This window comes from Girardinichthys multiradiatus, chromosome 11 (genome assembly GCF_021462225.1).
Source record: "Girardinichthys multiradiatus isolate DD_20200921_A chromosome 11, DD_fGirMul_XY1, whole genome shotgun sequence".
NCBI classification, from domain to species: domain Eukaryota; kingdom Metazoa; phylum Chordata; class Actinopteri; order Cyprinodontiformes; family Goodeidae; genus Girardinichthys; species Girardinichthys multiradiatus.
In genome coordinates, this window is record NC_061804.1 from 935,147 (window position 1) to 959,910 (window position 24,764).

The window sequence follows — 24,764 nt, forward strand, 5'->3', positions numbered from 1 at the left end:
CACAGTACTAACTGCCAGGCAAGGTGGCGGTAGTATCATACTGTGGGGCAGTTCTTCAGCCAGTGGTGCTGGTGCATTGCACTAAGCTGTTGGACAATGACCTCCATATTTCTTAACTTGACCTCAGATTAACAGCTGGCTAGTTGAAGGGTGGACAGACTAGGGTGGATTGGTGCTGTAGACAGTCTGAATGGGGTGGGTTACCAGTTCTACAGGGGTGTATGTATATTTTTGAGTCAGTGAGGATGAGAAAAAATGCTCGAATTCAAACTTGCTCCTGTTTTAAAATGGTTGCAGATGGATGATGTATAATCCAACATCTGACCTGAGCTGAACTGAGCATGCTCAGAGATTTCTCACATCTGACAGGAAATCAGGTGAAAAGTGAACGACTGTCTGCATCTGCATGTTTAGTTTCTTTACCTGAATCAAAATGAAATTGTCTCCTGCTTTATTGGCTGAGTCAGCTGTCATGAACAGAACCAGAGTTAATGTTCAGTGGACCTGTGTTTGGGTTCTGTCCCGCAGAGTGAGCGCTCCTGTCCGCAGCTTTAATCTGCAACAATCTGTGGCTGTTTGGAGTTTTCTCCTAACATGGTGTTCAGCCTGAGGCACTAATGACCCCTCATACATCAGAGACCACTGCACCACAGCACACACTCAGACCCTCATCTCCATCAGCTCCCTCCCTCTCGTGCTGCTCCATCTTCTCTGCACGGCTGAGCTCAGACTGCACAGCAGGAATCATCTCCTGCTCATCGGATCAGTAAGAGGATGGAGCTCCACTGCCGAACGCCGGCCGTCCTGCTGCTTCTCCTGGTACCAGGTAAACCCGTTTTAAATCTGGAATTACATCAGCAGTCAGACTGGATCTTTACCTGAACAGAAACATAAAGTTCTGCAGGTTTATGCTCAGAGATAGAGAGTTAAAGATCAATGTAAAGATCGAACTGTATCATCTATGAATTCTTTGGAGCTTCTGGATGGAAGATCTTCTCATAGATTGTTCTGAAAGCAAAGAGCCTTGTTAGCTTTGATTGTGTTGAGTATTTTATTAAAAGAAAGTTGATAAAAATGTTGTAAAATGTGATGCAGAAACAAGGCATCAAGGAAGGAAGTGATGTTTATTTAAATGCCTTCATTTCTTCATTGGTCACATCTGCTGCAGTTTCTCAGTAAGAAGCCCTCAGGTGACCCAAAGGAACTGATCAGAACCTGTCTGTGGCATAAAGTCAAGAGAACAAAAACAAGTTCATGTCTCTGAGGTCAAGAAACAAACAAGATGTTCGGGAGTCGAGATCCCCTCCAACTAAATCAGGTTCTGACTTAAATCCTGAAGATGAGATGTTTGACGTGTTCCTCGCCTGATAACTAAAATAACTTTTCCAGAATAACAAGCTGAGCAAACATCTTCCTGCTGCAGACCAAAGCTCAGGCTCAAACTGACAAACTCAGCATCAGACCCATCTGTTTGACCTCAGTGAGATGTTCCACCTGCAGCAGAACCTGAAACTGTGTGTGGGTCCTCTGTATTCAGAACCTGATCTCTCACAGTGGTTTTGGTTCTTCTGCTAATCTCCAGTGATCAGAGCTTGTAGAGGAATTTAGGTGGTTGAATAAACTGAACATTTATTCCAGTTTTTATTGGCTGCTTTGTTTGATCCTCAGAGAGGTTTATATCATCTGTGGTTCTGGTTCTGGTTCACTAGTCTTCTGCCTCTGGACCAGAATAATACAAACATCAGAGCTTCATGATGTGTAATGTGATTTTACTGACAGAGCTTAGTGCTTGGGGTTTGGAGCAGGATCATCAGGATGTGACTGATAGTTGGACGGGTTCTGCTCCAAATGGACAGAACTGAGCCTCACGGATCAATTAATGATGAACAAGATAAAGCTGCTCCTGGATGTTCTGAGTTCATCAGAAACCTTCTGTAGAGCTGCACATGGGTCATGTGATCAGCCGGTTCTGTTTGTCTTCTTATGAAGGTTTAATGTGGAGAGATGGCGACTTAATTCACAGACTTCAGATTCAACTTAGACTTGACTTGGACTCGTGGTCTGAGACTCGAGTCTTAGTCCTAGTTTTTATTTCCTGTAATGAAGAGTGAAAGGAAACCGGTCTGTGAGCTCCAGATTGTTTTACTGTGAAAGGATGAGCTTGGTTATTAGCCTGTGATGTTGGTGAATTATTATGGGATGTTAATGGCTTATAACAAGCTGTTCATGTTAGCTGTAGCTTCATAATAATGACCACATGAACATCTCCCCAACTGAAAGCTGAAATAAATTACTTTGGATCATTTAGGAACAAAATAACCATTTAGAGGAACATCTAAAGAAGGTGAGGACAATATGATAAACAGCTGCTAATGTCGTTACTACAAAGAAGCAGAAACTCAACATTAACAGGTTTAAATCTCTTTTATCTTAGAGCATAAATGTCTGTTTATATTTCTATTGGGGTAAATATTACATTCATCAATTTTCATAATAATTTATAAATGAACTGATTATCAATTATTATCATAATTAAATGACATGTTTAGTCAAATAACTTGTTTAACATTTAGGACTCGACTTTGGCTGACAGTGGAAAGACTTCAGAGTTATTTGTGACTTGGAAAGCAGAGCCTTTCCTCCTCTGTGGGCCGCTGGAGGCTTTGGTTCAGTTGAATCACAAGAGCATATCAGTATCAGACCACTACATAAGGAAAAGCCTGTGAGAAGATCAGAAATGATCCAGAAATTTCCTCACAGATTGATGTTTGTCCTCAGCACCTCACTGAGACACTTTGGGTTGGACCTCCCATTCATTGGTCATGGAGAGCAGAACATGGTGTCAGCTTAGTAGAAACAGTTTATAAGCCCCGACCTTCCCACAGATGGAAACTCTAACATGAACTGGACTCGGTATAAACCTGACCTGTTCAAATTTAATGCTGCTGTAGAAAGAAAGAAGTAACTAAAAATCTCCTTAAACCTAAATCTTGTGGATTTTATTCTAATTTATCACTTGGACTGAATAGTTTCTATTTACTGCAGCAGAACCTGAACCCATTCTTCTGGACATGATGTTTGACAAACAGCCATTATGAGCCTGAACCGAGCTGAGCTGTATCCAGTTTGTGTTCTGACAGATCCGTGTGTGTCCAAACCCTGTCCTCATTCAGAGCCTCCTCTCCTCATGTGTTGAGGAATATTTTATGTTTTTCTGAACGTCGTTAAGCTCCTTGGTTTCCTTTCTACTGCATGTTGAAGCTCTGACTTTGTGTTTGTCAGCAGCTGCTTGGTTTCTCTTCTGCAGATCAGATAAAATAGTTTGTTGTGTTTCTCACAGATCCAAAAGTTGCACCTCAGAGGTTTTTAAAGAAGTCAGAATTTCACAATCCAGCAGAAATCTAATGGAATCTCAGCAACTTCTTATAAACTTAGAACCATTAGATATCTGCTTCAACTGCTGTTAGAGATCCATCTATCTCCCAGTGGGATGTACCTGGAAAGCCTCTATAGGTAGTGTCCAGGAAGGATCCTGATAGGCTCAACCTCCTCCGCTTGATGTGGAGGAGCAGCAGCTCCTCTCAGAGCTCCACCAGATGGTGGGACTCCTCCATCTCTAAAGCAGAGGAAGCTCATTTCAGCATCATCCATATCTCAGAATCAGAATCAGCTTTATTGCCAAATTCGTACAAACAAACAAGGAATTTGACTCTGGTACACTTTGCTCTCTGGATTATTTTTTTTGTTTAATGCGTTATAAGATATGTTCTGCATATATCTTTATGTCCTTAAATATACAAATATATATCTAATAAAAAGGTGCATTTGCAACATCTGTATGCTGTTGTTCTGTACTTTATTAAATGTTCATCAGAGAAACATCCTGGAGGAAGAAACTGTCTCTATGGCGGCTGGTTTTAGTGAACAGTGCTCTGTAGCGCCACCTGAAGGTAAAACTCTGAACATTTTATGTGCAGGGTGTGTGGGGTCTGCAGAGATTTTAGCAGCTCCTTTCTTGACCCTTGACCTGTATAAGTCCTGGATGGAGGGAAGGTCAGCTCTGATTATTCTCTCTGCAGTCCTGATTATTCGTTGCAGTCTGGACCTGTCCTGTTTGGTGGATGATCCAAACCACACTGAGATGGATGAAGACAGGACAGACTGAATGATGGCAGTGGAGAAGATGACCAGCAGCTCCTGAGGAAGGTTGAACTTCTTGAGTTGCCTCAGGAAGTACAGTCTCTGCTGGACCTTCTTCAGAACAGTGTCTATGTGTGAAGACCATCTCAGGTCCTCAGAGATGGTGGTTCCTAAGAACCTGAAGTGGTCCACGGCCGATACAGTGTTGGTGAGGATGGTGAGGGGGGTGGTGTTCTCCAAAAGTCCACCACCATTTCCACAGTCTTGAGTGGGTTCAGTTCAAGGTAGTTCTGACTGCACCAGTGGACCAGCCGATCCACCTGCTGTCTGTATGCAGACTCATCACCGTCCTGGATCAGTCCAATGACAGTGGTGTCATCTGCAAACTTCAGGAGTTTCACGGACGAGTCCGATGAGGTGCAGTCATTTGTATACAGAGAGAAGAGGAGTGGGGAGAGAACACACCCCTGGGGGGCACCAGTACTTATTGATCTGGATCAGGAGAAGATGCTCCCCAGTCTCACCTGCTGCTGTCGGTCCGTCAGGAAGCTGTTGATCCACTGACAGGTGGAGGCTGGGACGTTGAGCTGGGTGAGCTTCTGGTGGAGGATGTCTGGTATGATGGTGTTGAAGGTGGAGCTGAAGTCTACAAACAGGATCCTGGCGTACGTCCCTGGATGGTCGAGGTGTTGCAGGATGAAGTGTAGACCTAAGTTAACAGCATCATCTGCTGACCTGTGAACTTGGTAAGCAAACTGGGGGGGGGGGACCCCCCTGCATCATGAGGTGAAGGTTAAGCTCTGATTACAGAACTTCACTTTCTAGCTCACCACCGCAGCCCATGGTAACATCCTATGATCTCCAGACAGTTTTAAAGAACACAGATTTAGAACAATGCAGCTCAAATATGAAATATTTTTCTGTGTGTGAATTTAAGTTTTATTTTAGTTCCCTGCATTAAGCAGAGATTTCTGCAGCCGCCCACATGGACGAGTGAAACACCTTCTGCAGGAACATCTCATGGTCAGATGAGACAAAGATTGGGATGAATAAGCGTGAGCCTGACCCCATGTGGATCAGAGAAAATTTCCTGTTATAATCCTTGTATCTGGATCAAACCGATCGGTTCAAATGCATCATTAAAAACCACATTTAATACAACGATGACGCTCTATCTGGTCCTGTGTGCTTAATAAAGTCACACAATGAAAAACCTGTTGGTCCCAACATCCAATAACTGGTGTTTTAAACCTAATGGAGGACTTTGGACCTGACACACTGAGTGACAGAACATGTATGGCACAGCATTCAGATCTAAACAGTCTCCTGTTGGGTTTTTGGATTCAGGTTCTGCAGGCAAACAGAGGAGGGAGGGGTTTGATCTGCAGTCAGTCTGCAGCAGAGGAGCATTGATGCTGCTGCAGCTGATGCTGCACACATAAAACCCATTTCTGACATGAAAATGGACCGGTGCAGAATCAGTAACTCACTTCATTTTCAAAGGTTTAGTTTTAAAGATGACTTCCTGGATTTTATTTTCTGTTGTGCATCAGAAGCAAAAATAATATTTTAGTGTATTTAACGAAAATCTGCCTCACCTGGACTGCAGGTCTGAAATATATCTGAACATCATTTAATAAGAATCCAACTTTAGACCAGACCAGACTCAGCATAGAACCTGTGTCCTCTAAAAGGTCCAGAATGTTCTGCAGCTGCCTGAGCCGGGTCGTTCATGAATTTCATTCCTGATTTATGAATCTACAGAGTTTCACTTCTTACTTATATGGTCACTAAACGTCTCTGAGCTGCAGTCATTTCTGAGGGCGAAGACAACTTTTGGACCTGATGGAGGATGGAAAATATTACAGAGACCTTCAGTGTCTAATTTATCATCTAAAGGTTTTCATGCAGCTCTCTGGTCTGGTTGCTGTTTCTGTGGAAGGGACACCTCTGCTGCAGCTTTACTTTGTATATAAATATTATGGAACAGTTCATTTATTCCAGATAGTCCATCACTAAGTGAAATAGTAATTCAACACAAACTGATGTTTTCAAGTCTTTATTTATGACTTCCAGCCAATGAAAACACTTCATTTAAGAATTAAAACATTTTAATGCAGAAACAACATGTTTAATATCTGCTGAAAGGTTGTTTTCAAAAGGTTCTTTTAATCTGACAATCTTACTGGATCTGACTGTATCAGATATATACATATTGTTCAAGTTGATCTATTTCTGTTGAATGTCTGTCCATCAGGTGCGTGACATTTCATCAGAATCATTACATTGCTCTTAATTGGACCAGTCCCTCTGCCAGAATAAAAGCACAATAAATGAAAATGGGTTTTTGGTTTCTGGCTTTGCATTCTCCATGTTCCCTCTTTTCATTCTGCTGCATCAAAATAACCACCAGTTATTTTTCTGCTCCACAATCTTCATAATGTAAGCAGCTCTGGTGTTTCTGAATGCCAGAGAATCAGGTGTCGTTCCCCTAAATGCATGATGCCTCCTTTACATGTTGAAGTATTCAGGAGCTCAACGTTTAGCCTGTTTCACAATCTGAAGGAAATGCACACTCGGGTTCCCACATTTAGCAACTGCCTCATAAATGTTCCCTTCAGCAAGAACCAAAGTTCCAAACCTTTCCACAGAACCAGAAGAGCCACTTCTCTCTTCATCCGCTTCATCATTAACTGGAGTAACAGGATTTAGAGGGATTATGAGTGTGTTGCTCTTTCAGACGTTTGGAGATTAAAAGTGGAGGTCATCAGCAGGTTAATTGGGAAGTGTGCAGCAGCAGGATGTGCTGATGATTAGACATGATTTAGAAGTCAGAAATCTCTCATCACAGATCAGTAAAGGACAAAATACCCAAATAAAATCTTCAATGTTTGACGCGGGTAATTTAATAAACATGGGAATGAGTTGGATTTAAGGATTTGTTTTAGGAAATGGAAATAATCTGGACCAATCCAGAATCTTTTCTCCGCAGGCTGTCTTTGTGCCCATGGACGCTTCGCCCAAAAGCTTCTGAACGACCTTTTTTCCAACTACACCAACGCTCTGCGGCCAGTGGAGGACACGGACCACATCATCAATGTAACACTGCAGATCACCCTGTCCCAGATCATCGACATGGTAACCAGACCTGCTGATGTCTGATCATGCTGTGTGGACTCTGAGGTCCTCATCTGTTTGGTCTCATCAGGATGAACGGAACCAGATCCTGACCACCTACCTGTGGGTCCGCCAGGTGTGGATGGATGCCTTCCTTATCTGGAGGAAGGAGGACTATGACGGCCTGGACACCATCCGGATCCCTAGCAGCTATGTTTGGAGGCCTGACATCGTCCTGTACAACAGGTAGATGAAGCGTCTTGTCAGAGGAACTCGTTTGTTCTCCAGGTTTTAATCTTGCTTCTCTTTCTGGTCTGCAGTGCAGACGATGAGTTCTCCAGCTCCATGGAGACCAACGTTGTCCTCCGTAATGATGGACAGGTGATGTGGGACCAACCGGCCATCACTAAGAGCTCCTGTTCTGTAGATGTGGCCTTCTTCCCTTTTGATGTGCAGGAATGTCACCTAACCTTCGGCTCCTGGACTCATAATGGTAACCAGATGGACCTTTTCAACGCCTTGGACAGCGCAGATCTGGCTGACTTTGTCCCCAATGTAGAGTGGGAGGTGAGAGGTGACCTTCTTAGCAGATTCTCCTTCGTGGATCAATTTTACTGATCTAAGACCTCTATCTGAGCAGGTTCTGGGCATGCCAGCTAAGAAGAACGTCATCCTGTATGGCTGCTGCTCAGACCCGTACCCAGACATCACCTTCACGCTCCACCTGAAGAGACGCGCCTCCTTCTACATCTTCAACCTTCTCATCCCCTGCATGATGATCTCCTTCCTAGCTCCGCTGGGCTTCTACCTGCCGGCAGACTCTGGAGAAAAGGTTTCTCTTGGTGTGACGGTGCTGCTGGCCCTCACGGTGTTCCAGCTGCTGGTGGCCGAGAGCATGCCACCGTCTGAGAGCGTCCCACTCATCGGTAAGTAGAACCTCTCTAATCACACTCTTTTCTTTCAAGTAGAACTTTGCCCAAATGAACATGTTATTTTTATATTTTATTGAGTCTTTGTGGGTTGATCTCCCTCAGTGTGAGGTGAAATGAAACTTATCAGTCGCTGAGGAAATGGTTCAGTCCAGCCTTCAGGGCATCTTCATCCCACTACAGACTGAATGAATGTTCAACTCTTCCTGAACTTGGACCAGAGTCCAGTTCAGATTTCCTTAGATATGGAGTGCTTGAATTTTTTATGGTTTTGGACCTCAGTAGAGACGTTCCAGCTGAACCTCATCATGATATGAGCCAGAACGAGTAAATTCTGGTATTTATTCAAATTATCCAACATAAAAGTATTAAGTTCTAACTAGTACTTTTATTTATCATTTGCAAAACATCTCATCTCTTCAAAAAAACTCAGAATTTAGTTCAGTTCAACTGAACTGACAACATTAATCCCGAAGGGAAACTAATCGGACTTTTCCTAACCAAGAGTTGTTGTAGATGGTGATGCTGCAGGCAGGAAGGATCTCCTCTAGAGGTCTGTGCTGTGAAGAGGAGGCTCAGGGTTGTCCATGATCATCTACATTTTATCCAAAATGAACAATCATCCCCAGAAGCTTCAGAACAGAGCAGACCACCGCATTTCAATTCAGTTCAGTTTCTATTTATTTCAATCACTAAAAATGTCTCCTCACGGCACTTTGCAGCAAAGCAAACAGATTCTGTTAATCAATCCAATCATCTAGACCCATTCAGCTGCAAACCTCTCTGCCCAGTTCTTGTGAAAATACAATGCTATCCAGGATCCAGTTATGGTTCCTATCTAGGAAATCCAAATGGATTGATCCAATCATTGCAGCGCTCCCTCCGTTCTCCTGTCTTTTGTTTTCCAAATGTCTATTTCAGACTGACTAGAAGAGTGTAGTTAAAGTTTTACAGCCTACATGTTGAAGCCCTTGACATAGAGAAGAGTCACTGATGGATGCAGATATTTATTTCTTCTTTTCGGAGCATCAGGATACCAGACATTTGACAGACAAAATTGAAAAAAGAAAAAACGCCCCCATCTCCTTCCGACGTGCTAATTATCTCCTAATTTATGGCAGGGTCCAAAGGTTACCAAACTAATTACAGCATATATAAATAAAATATAGAAATATATAAAAATGAATTTACAGATCTAGCTTAAGTATATTCTTACGGTTTTAAAAACAAAAACAATATTGGATACAACTTCTGACTTACAAGAGGTCATGAATGGCCACGACACTCTGGCCCATAATTCCTGTGTAACAAGAATTATATCTGCGCAAGTAGCCAATACAAAAGATACTAACATTAGAAGGCAGAAATCTGTAACAGCCTTCATTTCTCAGTTCAATTCAATTAAATACCAGCTTTTGCAGCAATGCATATAAAATTGATCCTTTCCTACATGCAGAGAATGAAAGTAAATCAGATCTTTGCTGCTGCATTTGTGTAAAACTTTAATTGTGAATATTTTCAGCATATATCATGTCTGCAGTGGAGTCCATTAAAACTGGTGGCAGCTGGGCTCAGCTGGAGATCACCCTGTAATGGGATAGTATCCAATGTACAGAAAAGTGATGCTAGAGCTTCATTTCTATGACCCACGAAGCAGCACCAGATATGGAATAAAGTTTCTTTAAGATGAGATGAACCTCCACAGTAACTTCTGTCTCCGTGAGGAAACATCACCCCCAGTCCTGAGAGTACAAAAGCTTTAGGTTGGAGATAAAATGAGCTCAGGAGTCAGTGATCTCTCAGCCTCTGGGTTTCAGAGCTGCCAACAGCTTTTGAAAAGAAAAATCAGGAATTTTCTTTACAAAAATTCTTTAAAAATAGAAAATGTATTAAAATCAGCTAAAAATGAGTGTGTCTCATCTGTGTAATCTAGTAGAATGATCTGATATTTTTGTGTCACTGGTTCTGAAGACATGAAAGCTATACATTTTTGTTTCTCAAGAGTTTTTAGTTGGGGAATGTATTGATGGCTCCTTAGCTAACCACCGTGAGGAGGAGGGAGCCGGCAGAGAGCTGCTACCTGAAGTCAGACTGCCTGCATCGGGTCCAGTGGGACGAAGAATTCACGGCTGAATTCATGGAGCTTGAATTTCCAATAATAACTTCACCGCGGTGGATTACAATCCTACAGACCAGTTAGCAGCCAGTGTGCTGAAAGCGCTTTGTGCTGACTTCCCTAAACAGTAAACTACATTTTGGGTCAGCCTGATTTAGGTCGATGGCTAATTGCTAGGCTAGTGAGCAGAAGCAACAGTTGAGCTGCTGGTGCTTCCAGCTACTGCTTATCACCTCGCTGTGTGATGGCAGCTGAGTTGAGGTGTGCAGCTTAAGTGTGTTGGCTAAGTTGGTGAGAGTGCTGCTGTAACACAGTAATTAAATCCGACCCTCATGGTTTCTTCAAACCCCACCCAACATCCGACCAATCATGTCTTTCACAAACTCTTCCCACAGCCAAGAAACTCTCGCTTAGCACCGCAGAGACCCCCTTCTCACTGCATCTGGGTTTCTCCCTCAGGTTCACACTGAGGAAGAGAAGCTATAGAACCATGGTCCGACACAGAGGTCACTGTGTCTTCTGTTCAGTTCAGTTTAATCCATCTCAGGGTGACACGGTGCATGATGCTGATCTGTTTGTTTTTCAACAGGAAAGTACTACATAGCCACCATGATGATGGTCACTGCATCCACAGCTCTCACCATCTTCATCATGAACATCCACCACTGTGGTCCTGAGGCCCGCCCTGTCCCAAAATGGGCCGAATGCTTCATCCTGAAATACCTGGCTAGGATCTGCTTCGTCAATGAGGTCAGAAAAAGCTGCCTTGGAGGGAGTTCATCCAAAAAACAACCGTTATCCCAGGAGGAGTCCGACAACCAGTCCTCCGGTGGAGGCAGAGGAGCAAACTGGGATGTTAATGGTGAAGCCTGGGAAGGGAGGGTGGACGAAGAGAGGATGGGGGAATCTGTGAGGATGGAGCAGGATGTGACTAAGCAGACCGTCTGGAAGGAGGATCTGTTTGTCACCATCGACCACTCTGAGGAGAAGGGAGCAGCTGGGAAGAAGGAGGAGGAAGAGGAGGAGTCAAAGAGCGATGGTGAGGGAAGAAGGGGAGCCTATGTTGAGGAGAAGAAAGGCGTTGGAGGTGCAATTGGGGAGAACCGAAGGGAATTCTTGGTGAGAACCAAATGTGTGTGCCAGCACCAGCGATTGCTCAAGAGTGTCGAGTACATCGCCAACTCGTACCAGGACCAGCGAATGGCCCAGGTCCTCATCGCAGAGTGGAGGAAGGTTGCCAAGGTGATGGATCGTTTCTTCATGTGGCTCTTCTTCATCATGTTCTTCTTTATGAGCATCCTGATCCTGGGAAAAGCTATCTGATGGATCTGTGTGAAACATCTGGAGGTAGCCACCATGACTTCATGAAGAAACAGCAAAGAGACACTAATAATTTCAAATGTAACTTTTTCTTCAGCAAGTTCATGTTTCTCACTTTTGCATTTGATAAACTTTGAAGTTTTCACAGCTTCATAAAACTTAAAGAAGTTGTTCTGCTTCCTGCTTCAACTGAAGAATCGTCTTTCTAACCAAACCTTGTTGATTAGATGTTTGAAGTCAAATAGAGCCAAACTAAAGACTTCAATACATCTACAGGAAGGAACCCGATCCCAGAACGTTCCTGAGATGATGTTTTTAGGAATGTGAAGAATTAATTCAGAGTAACTGAGTGAAACATTTAAAGCAATAATCTGTAAAAGTTTCACTTTATAAACTTAAAATAATGTTCAGGAAGACCAGGAAGCTCAAGCAGGCAGATGATAGTTGGGTGTGGTTCACTGAAGCTGAACCCAGGCCTCGCTGCAGAGGAACTCTGGGCTGTGAGAAGATTCAGATCTTCCTCCTAGTAACACAGCTCAGTGTAAAAAGCTCACATCAAGCAGAGTTTTTCCTTCTGTTGTGTTTATTATGTTTCTTCCGGTCTCTAAATCACAAACCTGTCACTGAAACAAACCACCAGTTCATCTGAAGATTTGTGTCTTTATTTAGGAACTAAAATCTTCTTAATTTTGGACCGGAGTTGGTTCTGATGGTTAATGATAATTCACCTAATATTTTGTCCACTTTATAAACCACCACACTGCATGAGTCAGTCACTGTTCACTAAACATAATAACTCATCTGTGGCTGTATCCATTACTATAATAAATAATCTTTATAATTATTCCCTTCTTGTCATGTTTTAATCCTTGACCCAAACACCAAGACCCAACCCGTAGGGTTCAGAACGGGTTTCCTGGAAGATCAGAGCAATGTGCCAGTGTTGTTCAGCAGCAGAGCAGGAATGAATCTGAACCTGAGCAGAACCGAGCTCCTGAAGCGCAGAACAGGGCCATGAGAAGCAGGCGAGTGGAGGCTGCTGCAGCTCCCCCTTGTGGATGACAGATGACACACATGTGAAAAAACAGATTGTTTAATCAAATTTGGTTTTATTTTATGTCACATTTAAATAATTCACATAAGATTTTAATATCAGACAAAGACTATCCATCTACACATAAATATACGGGTTTCAAATGATGATTTAATTTATTAACGAGATAAAAATCTATAAAGTTGAAAACTGCGGACATAAGTTTTAGATCCATCCAGCTTCCTTCACAATCGTCACTGTGGTGAAAAGACGAATCTTAATCTTCTTTTGTGCTTTTTAAAGAACCTGCTGTTCTGCTCTTTTGTCCCACACAGAAATGTTCTGCTTGTTTAAAACGTTGCAGAATTCGTTTGGTACCGAAAATCTTCAGCATGAATACAAACACAACCATTTTACTAGCCACATCCAGGCCCAATCACTGCCAGACCTGTAGAACCATGAAACCACTAAACAGAACCTGTCTGACTACACGAAGTAGGCTAAAAGAGCTCAAGAAGCAACACATCAGTCCCATTTTAAAGGAAATTTAAGAACAGATGAGAAACTAAGTCTGAAAGGGTTAAAAAGTCATCTCCATGGCTTTGGGACTCCAGAGAACCACAGTGAGAACCATTGTTTACACATGCAGAACGTATGGAACAGTGGAGAACCTTCCCAGGAGAGGCTGACCTTCCAAAGTTAATTCATCAACTCATCTAGGAGGTCACGGAAGAACCCAGAACAACACTAAAGCTTTACAGGTTAAGGTCAGAGGTCATGATTTAAGAATCAGAAAGAGACACTGGGCAAAAATGACCTACTTGGGAGAGTTCCAAGGCCAGAACCATTGCTGACCCAAAAGAGCACAAAGACCCATCTCAGATTTACAAAAACTCATCTTGATCTCCAAGACTTCTGGGAAAATATTCTGTTGACTGACGAGACAAGACTGGACCTCTGTGAAGGAGTGGGTTCTGTTGAATCTGGTGTAAACATTCAACCAGTGAGTCACTAAACAGGGTCAGAGAACATAACTGGACCGTGACTCAAACCAACACATTCATGATGTTTTATTTCATATTATTAAACTGGTATGTTTTATAGTTTATATGATTTTATAGTTTATATCATTTTATAGTTTATATTATTTTATAGTTTATATCATTTTATAGTTTATATTATTTTATAGTTTATATCATTTTATAGTTTATATTATTTTATAGTTTATATCATTTTATAGTTTATATCATTTTATAGTTTATATCATTTTATAGTTTATATCATTTTATAGTTTATATCATTTTATAGTTTATATTATTTTATAGTTTATATTATTTTATAGTTTATATCATTTTATAGTTTATATCATTTTATAGTTTATATTATTTTATAGTTTATATCATTTTATAGTTTATATCATTTTATAGTTTATATCATTTTATAGTTTATATCATTTTATAGTTTATATCATTTTATAGTTTATATCATTTTATAGTTTATATCATTTTATAGTTTATATCATTTTATAGTTTATATTATTTTATAGTTTATATCATTTTATAGTTTATATCATTTTATAGTTTATATCATTTTATAGTTTATATCATTTTATAGTTTATATCATTTTATAGTTTATATTATTTTATAGTTTATATCATTTTATAGTTTATATCATTTTATAGTTTATATCATTTTATAGTTTATATTATTTTATAGTTTATATCATTTTATAGTTTATATCATTTTATAGTTTATATCATTTTATAGTTTATATCATTTTATAGTTTATATTATTTTATAGTTTATATGATTTTATAGTTTATATTATTTTATAGTTTATATCATTTTATAGTTTATATCATTTTATAGTTTATATTATTTTATAGTTTATATCATTTTATAGTTTATATTATTTTATAGTTTATATCATTTTATAGTTTATATCATTTTATAGTTTATATCATTTTATAGTTTATATCATTTTATAGTTTATATCATTTTATAGTTTATATCATTTTATAGTTTATATTATTTTATAGTTTATATTATTTTATAGTTTATATTATTTTATAGTTTATATGATTTTATAGTTTATATTATTTTATAGTTTATATCATTTTATAGTTTATATTATTTTATAGTTTATATCATTTTATAGTTTATATCATTTTATAGTTTATATTATTTTATAGTTTATATCATTTTATAGTTTATATCATTTTATAGTTTATATTATTTTATAGTTTATATCATTTTATAGTTTATATTATTTTATAGTTTATATCATTTTATAGTTTATATCATTTTATAGTTTATATTATTTTATAGTTTATATCATTTTATAGTTTATATGATTTTATAGTTTATATTATTTTATAGTTTATATGATTTTATAGTTTATATCATTTTATAGTTTATATTATTTTATAGTTTATATCATTTTATAGTTTATATTATTTTATAGTTTATATCATTTTATAGTTTATATTATTTTATAGTTTATATTATTTTATAGTTTATATTATTTTATAGTTTATATCATTTTATAGTTTATATTATTTTATAGTTTATATCATTTTATAGTTTATATCATTTTATAGTTTATATCATTTTATAGTTTATATCATTTTATAGTTTATATCATTTTATAGTTTATATTATTTTATAGTTTATATTATTTTATAGTTTATATTATTTTATAGTTTATATCATTTTATAGTTTATATCATTTTATAGTTTATATCATTTTATAGTTTATATCATTTTATAGTTTATATTATTTTATAGTTTATATCATTTTATAGTTTATATTATTTTATAGTTATATCATTTTATAGTTTATATCATTTTATAGTTTTATATTATTTTATAGTTTATATTATTTTATAGTTTATATTATTTTATAGTTTATATATTTTATAGTTTATATCATTTTATAGTTTATATCATTTTATAGTTTATATTATTTTATAGTTTATATCATTTTATAGTTTATATTATTTTATAGTTATATTATTTTATAGTTTATATCATTTTATAGTTTATATCATTTTATAGTTTATATTATTTTATAGTTTATATCATTTTATAGTTTATATCATTTTATAGTTTATATCATTTTATAGTTTATATTATTTTATAGTTTATATCATTTTATAGTTTATATCATTTTATAGTTTATATTATTTTATAGTTTATATCATTTTATAGTTTATATCATTTTATAGTTTATATTCATTTTATAGTTTATATTATTTTATAGTTTATATATTTTATAGTTTATATTATTTTATAGTTTATATTATTTTATAGTTTATATTATTTTATAGTTTATATTATTTTATAGTTTATATTATTTTATAGTTTATATTATTTTATAGTTTATATTATTTTATAGTTTATATTATTTTATAGTTTATATCATTTTATAGTTTATATTATTTTATAGTTTATATCATTTTATAGTTTATATTATTTATAGTTTATATCATTTTATAGTTTATATTATTTTATAGTTTATATTATTTTATAGTTTATATTATTTTATAGTTTATATCATTTTATAGTTTATATTATTTTATAGTTTATATTATTTTATAGTTTATATTATTTTATAGTTTATATCATTTTATAGTTTATATTATTTTATAGTTTATATTATTTTATAGTTTATATCATTTTATAGTTTATATTATTTTATAGTTTATATTATTTTATAGTTTATATCATTTTATAGTTTATATCATTTTATAGTTTATATTATTTTATAGTTTATATTATTTTATAGTTTATATCATTTTATAGTTTATATCATTTTATAGTTTATATTATTTTATAGTTTATATTATTTTATAGTTTATATCATTTTATAGTTTATATCATTTTATAGTTTATATTATTTTATAGTTTATATTATTTTATAGTTTATATCATTTTATAGTTTATATCATTTTATAGTTTATATTATTTTATAGTTTATATTATTTTATAGTTATATTATTTTATAGTTTATATCATTTTATAGTTTATATTATTTTATAGTTTATATCATTTTATAGTTTATATTATTTATAGTTTATATCATTTTATAGTTTATATCATTTTATAGTTATATCATTTTATAGTTTATATCATTTTATAGTTTATATTATTTTATAGTTTATATATTTTATAGTTTATATCATTTTATAGTTTATATTATTTTATAGTTTATATTATTTTATAGTTTATATCATTTTATAGTTTATATTATTTTATAGTTTATATTATTTTATAGTTTATATTATTTTATAGTTTATATGATTTTATAGTTTATATTATTTTATAGTTTATATCATTTTATAGTTTATATCATTTTATAGTTTATATTATTTTATAGTTTATATCATTTTATAGTTTATATCATTTTATAGTTTATATCATTTTATAGTTTATATCATTTTATAGTTTATATTATTTTATAGTTTATATTATTTTATAGTTTATATCATTTTATAGTTTATATCATTTTATAGTTTATATTATTTTATAGTTTATATTATTTTATAGTTTATATCATTTTATAGTTTATATCATTTTATAGTTTATATTATTTTATAGTTTATATCATTTTATAGTTTATATTATTTTATAGTTTATATCATTTTATAGTTTATATCATTTTATAGTTTATATTATTTTATAGTTTATATCATTTTATAGTTTATATCATTTTATAGTTTATATTATTTTATAGTTTATATCATTTTATAGTTTATATCATTTTATAGTTTATATCATTTTATAGTTTATATTATTTTATAGTTTATATTATTTTATAGTTTATATCATTTTATAGTTTATATTATTTTATAGTTTATATTATTTTATAGTTTATATTATTTTATAGTTTATATCATTTTATAGTTTATATCATTTTATAGTTTATATCATTTTATAGTTTATATCATTTTATAGTTTATATCATTTATAGTTTATATCATTTTATAGTTTATATTATTTTATAGTTTATATCATTTTATAGTTTATATCATTTTATAGTTTATATTATTTTATAGTTTATATTATTTTATAGTTTATATTATTTTATAGTTTATATCATTTTATAGTTTATATTATTTTATAGTTTATATTATTTATAGTTTATATCATTTTATAGTTTATATTATTTTATAGTTTATATTATTTTATAGTTTATATCATTTTATAGTTTATATCATTTTATAGTTTATATTATTTTATAGTTTATATTATTTTATAGTTTATATCATTTTATAGTTTATATCATTTTATAGTTTATATTATTTTATAGTTTATATTATTTTATAGTTTATATCATTTTATAGTTTATATTATTTTATAGTTTATATTATTTTATAGTTTATATTATTTTATAGTTTATATCATTTTATAGTTTATATTATTTTATAGTTTATATCATTTTATAGTTTATATTATTTTATAGTTTATATCATTTTATAGTTTATATCATTTTATAGTTTATATTATTTTATAGTTTATATCATTTTATAGTTTATATCATTTTATAGTTTATATTATTTTATAGTTTATATTATTTTATAGTTTATATCATTTTATAGTTTATATTATTTTATAGTTTATATTATTTTATAGTTTATATCATTTTATAGTTTATATTATTTTATAGTTTATATTATTTTATAGTTTATATCATTTTATAGTTTATATCATTTTATAGTTTATATATTTTATAGTTTATATCATTTTATAGTTATATCATTTTATAGTTTATATCATTTTATAGTTTATATCATTTTATAGTTTATATCATTTTATAGTTTATATTATTTTATAGTTTATATTATTTTATAGTTTATATCATTTTATAGTTTATATTATTTTATAGTTTATATTATTTTATAGTTTATATCATTTTATAGTTTATATTATTTTATAGTTTATATCATTTTATAGTTTATATCATTTTATAGTTTATATTATTTTATAGTTTATATCATTTTATAGTTTATATTATTTTATAGTTTATATTATTTTATAGTTTATATCATTTTATAGTTTATATTATTTTATAGTTTATATTATTTTATAGTTTATATCATTTTATAGTTTATATTATTTTATAGTTTATATCATTTTATAGTTTATATGATTTTATAGTTTATATTATTTTATAGTTTATATTATTTTATAGTTTATATCATTTTATAGTTTATATTATTTTATAGTTTATATTATTTTATAGTTTATATCATTTTATAGTTTATATTATTTTATAGTTTATATCATTTTATAGTTTATATCATTTTATAGTTTATATTATTTTATAGTTTATATCATTTATAGTTTATATTATTTTATAGTTTATATTATTTTATAGTTTATATATTTTATAGTTTATATCATTTTATAGTTTATATTATTTTATAGTTTATATCATTTTATAGTTTATATCATTTTATAGTTTATATCATTTTATAGTTTATATCATTTTATAGTTTATATTATTTTATAGTTTATATCATTTTATAGTTTATATCATTTTATAGTTTATATCATTTTATAGTTTATATCATTTTATAGTTTATATTATTTATAGTTTATATCATTTTATAGTTTATATTATTTTATAGTTTATATTATTTTATAGTTTATATTATTTTATAGTTTATATCATTTTATAGTTTATATCATTTTATAGTTTATATCATTTTATAGTTTATATCATTTTATAGTTTATATCATTTTATAGTTTATATGATTTTATAGTTTATATTATTTTATAGTTTATATTATTTTATAGTTTATATCATTTTATAGTTTATATCATTTTATAGTTTATATTATTTTATAGTTTATATCATTTTATAGTTTATATCATTTTATAGTTTATATTATTTTATAGTTTATATTATTTTATAGTTTATATTATTTATAGTTTATATTATTTTATAGTTTATATCATTTTATAGTTTATATTATTTTATAGTTTATATTATTTTATAGTTTATATCATTTTATAGTTTATATTATTTTATAGTTTATATCATTTTATAGTTTATATCATTTTATAGTTTATATTATTTTATAGTTTATATTATTTTATAGTTTATATTATTTTATAGTTTATATTATTTTATAGTTTATATCATTTTATAGTTTATATTATTTTATAGTTTATATTATTTTATAGTTTATATCATTTTATAGTTTATATTATTTTATAGTTTATATCATTTTATAGTTTATATTATTTTATAGTTTATATCATTTTATAGTTTATATTATTTTATAGTTTATATTATTTTATAGTTTATATATTTTATAGTTTATATTATTTTATAGTTTATATTATTTTATAGTTTATATCATTTTATAGTTTATATCATTTTATAGTTTATATTATTTTATAGTTTATATCATTTTATAGTTTATATCATTTTATAGTTTATATCATTTTATAGTTTATATTATTTTATAGTTTATATTATTTTATAGTTTATATTATTTTATAGTTTATATTATTTTATAGTTTATATTATTTTATAGTTTATATTATTTTATAGTTTATATCATTTTATAGTTTATATCATTTTATAGTTTATATCATTTTATAGTTTATATCATTTTATAGTTTATATTATTTTATAGTTTATATCATTTTATAGTTTATATTATTTTATAGTTTATATCATTTTATAGTTTATATCATTTTATAGTTTATATTATTTTATAGTTTATATTATTTTATAGTTTATATCATTTTATAGTTTATATGATTTTATAGTTTATATTATTTTATAGTTTATATCATTTTATAGTTTATATCATTTTATAGTTTATATTATTTTATAGTTTATATCATTTTATAGTTTATATCATTTTATAGTTTATATTATTTTATAGTTTATATTATTTTATAGTTTATATTATTTTATAGTTTATATTATTTTATAGTTTATATTATTTTATAGTTTATATCATTTTATAGTTTATATTATTTTATAGTTTATATTATTTATAGTTTATATCATTTTATAGTTTATATTATTTTATAGTTTATATCATTTTATAGTTTATATTATTTTATAGTTTATATCATTTTATAGTTTATATTATTTTATAGTTTATATTATTTTATAGTTTATATTATTTTATAGTTTATATTATTTTATAGTTTATATTATTTTATAGTTTATATCATTTTATAGTTTATATCATTTTATAGTTTATATTATTTTATAGTTTATATCATTTTATAGTTTATATCATTTTATAGTTTATATTATTTTATAGTTTATATCATTTTATAGTTTATATTATTTTATAGTTTATATCATTTTATAGTTTATATCATTTTATAGTTTATATTATTTTATAGTTTATATTATTTTATAGTTTATATCATTTTATAGTTTATATCATTTTATAGTTTATATTATTTTATAGTTTATATTATTTTATAGTTTATATTATTTTATAGTTTATATTATTTTATAGTTTATATCATTTTATAGTTTATATTATTTTATAGTTTATATTATTTTATAGTTTATATCATTTTATAGTTTATATTATTTTATAGTTTATATTATTTTATAGTTTATATCATTTTATAGTTTATATTATTTTATAGTTTATATTATTTTATAGTTTATATCATTTTATAGTTTATATTATTTTATAGTTTATATATTTTATAGTTTATATCATTTTATAGTTTATATCATTTTATAGTTTATATCATTTTATAGTTTATATTATTTTATAGTTTATATCATTTTATAGTTTATATCATTTTATAGTTTATATCATTTTATAGTTTATATTATTTTATAGTTTATATCATTTTATAGTTTATATTATTTTATAGTTTATATCATTTTATAGTTTATATCATTTTATAGTTTATATCATTTTATAGTTTATATTATTTTATAGTTTATATTATTTTATAGTTTATATTATTTTATAGTTTATATCATTTTATAGTTTATATCATTTTATAGTTTATATCATTTTATAGTTTATATTATTTTATAGTTTATATCATTTTATAGTTTATATTATTTTATAGTTTATATCATTTTATAGTTTATATCATTTATAGTTTATATCATTTTATAGTTTATATCATTTTATAGTTTATATCATTTTATAGTTTATATTATTTTATAGTTTATATCATTTTATAGTTTATATCATTTTATAGTTTATATCATTTTATAGTTTATATTATTTTATAGTTTATATCATTTTATAGTTTATATTATTTTATAGTTTATATCATTTTATAGTTTATATCATTTTATAGTTTATATCATTTTATAGTTTATATCATTTTATAGTTTATATTATTTTATAGTTTATATTATTTTATAGTTTATATCATTTTATAGTTTATATCATTTTATAGTTTATATCATTTTATAGTTTATATCATTTTATAGTTTATATTATTTTATAGTTTATATCATTTTATAGTTTATATCATTTTATAGTTTATATCATTTTATAGTTTATATTATTTTATAGTTTATATTATTTTATAGTTTATATCATTTTATAGTTTATATTATTTTATAGTTTATATCATTTTATAGTTTATATCATTTTATAGTTTATATCATTTTATAGTTTATATCATTTTATAGTTTATATTATTTTATAGTTTATATCATTTTATAGTTTATATTATTTTATAGTTTATATTATTTTATAGTTTATATTATTTTATAGTTTATATTATTTTATAGTTTATATTATTTTATAGTTTATATCATTTTATAGTTTATATTATTTTATAGTTTATATCATTTTATAGTTTATATTATTTTATAGTTTATATTATTTTATAGTTTATATTATTTTATAGTTTATATTATTTTATAGTTTATATTATTTTATAGTTTATATCATTTTATAGTTTATATTATTTTATAGTTTATATTATTTTATAGTTTATATCATTTTATAGTTTATATTATTTTATAGTTTATATCATTTTATAGTTTATATTATTTTATAGTTTATATTATTTTATAGTTTATATTATTTTATAGTTTATATCATTTTATAGTTTATATCATTTTATAGTTTATATTATTTTATAGTTTATATCATTTTATAGTTTATATCATTTTATAGTTTATATTATTTTATAGTTTATATCATTTTATAGTTTATATCATTTTATAGTTTATATTATTTTATAGTTTATATCATTTTATAGTTTATATCATTTTATAGTTTATATTATTTTATAGTTTATATTATTTTATAGTTTATATTATTTTATAGTTTATATCATTTTATAGTTTATATTATTTTATAGTTTATATTATTTTATAGTTTATATTATTTTATAGTTTATATCATTTTATAGTTTATATCATTTTATAGTTTATATTATTTTATAGTTTATATTATTTTATAGTTTATATCATTTTATAGTTTATATTATTTTATAGTTTATATTATTTTATAGTTTATATTATTTTATAGTTTATATTATTTTATAGTTTATATCATTTTATAGTTTATATCATTTTATAGTTTATATTATTTTATAGTTTATATCATTTTATAGTTTATATCATTTTATAGTTTATATTATTTTATAGTTTATATCATTTTATAGTTTATATCATTTTATAGTTTATATTATTTTATAGTTTATATTATTTTATAGTTTATATTATTTTATAGTTTATATCATTTTATAGTTTATATTATTTTATAGTTTATATTATTTTATAGTTTATATTATTTTATAGTTTATATTATTTTATAGTTTATATTATTTTATAGTTTATATTATTTTATAGTTTATATCATTTTATAGTTTATAGCTTTATGTATGTTAAGTTTCCAGACCCACATGCAGAGATTTCTCAGGGAGACATAATCCCAAACTATGTGGTTTATTTATAGAAATGAAATGTTACATACAGTAGATGACCTGGATTATGTTCTTCAGCAGGGTCGGTGAGAGACAGAGGAGAAGTTAGAAGCTGGTGACTAATGTTTCCAGACAGGTATAGTGTGGGCTTCCTGTTTGAACAGTGAAATCAGCTTGGGAGGAGAAGACAACGATCCTGATGGTAATCGCTGGAGTGAGGCACCAGGGCCAGGTAGCTGTTTTCCAGGAGGAGCAGATCTGATTGTTGGAGAGCGGGGAGGAAAATAAGGACCAGGGCGGTGGAGCTGCGATCCCACGAGCAGGTTAGTTTTCTGGGTTGTTTCAGTCACAAGGAGAGAGTGGGATCCACACCAGCATGATGCAGCTAGAGTCAACTAATAAAATCTACATACATTTTCTGACCTGATTATATAATAATAATAAAATACTTTCAGCAACTCTCCGAGAGACATGAAGACAGTCAGCGAGCTGAATGTGATTTTAGGTTCACACCAGTGTGTGAGCTCTCCCCAGAAGATGATCACTAAATACAACCTCATGATATTTCTAATATTTATCAGAATGATGGCAGCTGTAAACGACTGATCCGATCCGAGCTGCGAAGATCATCAACACAAAGCTGACACCATGTGACTGAAAGAATGGAGAGGGTCAGGGAAACATCTGAAGAGGCCAGACTGGGACGGACCTGCTGACTGACTGACTCACCTGTTTGTTATGAGCTTCATTCAGGTAATCATGCGAGAGCTTTTTATTGGCTCTGTCTATATTTGCTCTTTCATGGTTTAAACCGCGCCTCACTCTGAGTAAAGGCTAAAGTCCACCAGTTTATCTAAACTGGACTCTTAAACTTCTGACCACTGGTTTGATATTGAATTGAAGTTCTTAGTCCTCCCAGGAAGCCTTGGGCTCTGGTCCATTTATTGCCATAATTAAGTTGTTACTAAGGCTATAAAACCACCAGCTAGAAGGTGTCTGGTACTGACTGGCTAATGTGTTGTTTCTGGTACTGTTATTCATCCTGGTTCCTCATCTTCTCATTTGATCCAAAGCTTTCTCCAGAGGTTCATTACTCATCCATGGATTCACCTTTCATTTTATCATAGTTTTTCCATGTTCAGTAGTTTAGTGAGTGTTACTAGTCTTTTTTACCAGTAAGATTAAAATATTTTAGTTCATAAATTTATA

The 24,764-nt window shown here is 29.4% G+C and overlaps 1 protein-coding gene across 2 annotated transcripts; it reads left to right on the forward strand.

Moving 5' to 3' along the window:
- The first annotated feature begins 552 nt into the window (after positions 1 to 552).
- LOC124876307 (neuronal acetylcholine receptor subunit alpha-10-like) lies at positions 553 to 12,466 on the forward strand. Of its 2 annotated transcripts, none has more exons than XM_047378963.1 (6): positions 553 to 826; positions 7,133 to 7,278; positions 7,349 to 7,503; positions 7,578 to 7,824; positions 7,898 to 8,183; positions 10,892 to 12,466. In XM_047378963.1, exons 1-6 carry the CDS (start codon positions 775 to 777, stop codon positions 11,623 to 11,625), a joined length of 1,620 nt encoding a protein of 539 aa, XP_047234919.1. In that variant the 5' UTR covers positions 553 to 774; the 3' UTR covers positions 11,626 to 12,466. The 2 variants fall into 2 exon arrangements, with proteins under 2 accessions (XP_047234919.1, XP_047234920.1); XM_047378964.1 differs by having other exon boundaries at positions 593 to 826; positions 7,133 to 7,239.
- Positions 12,467 to 24,764: the final 12,298 nt, after the last annotated feature.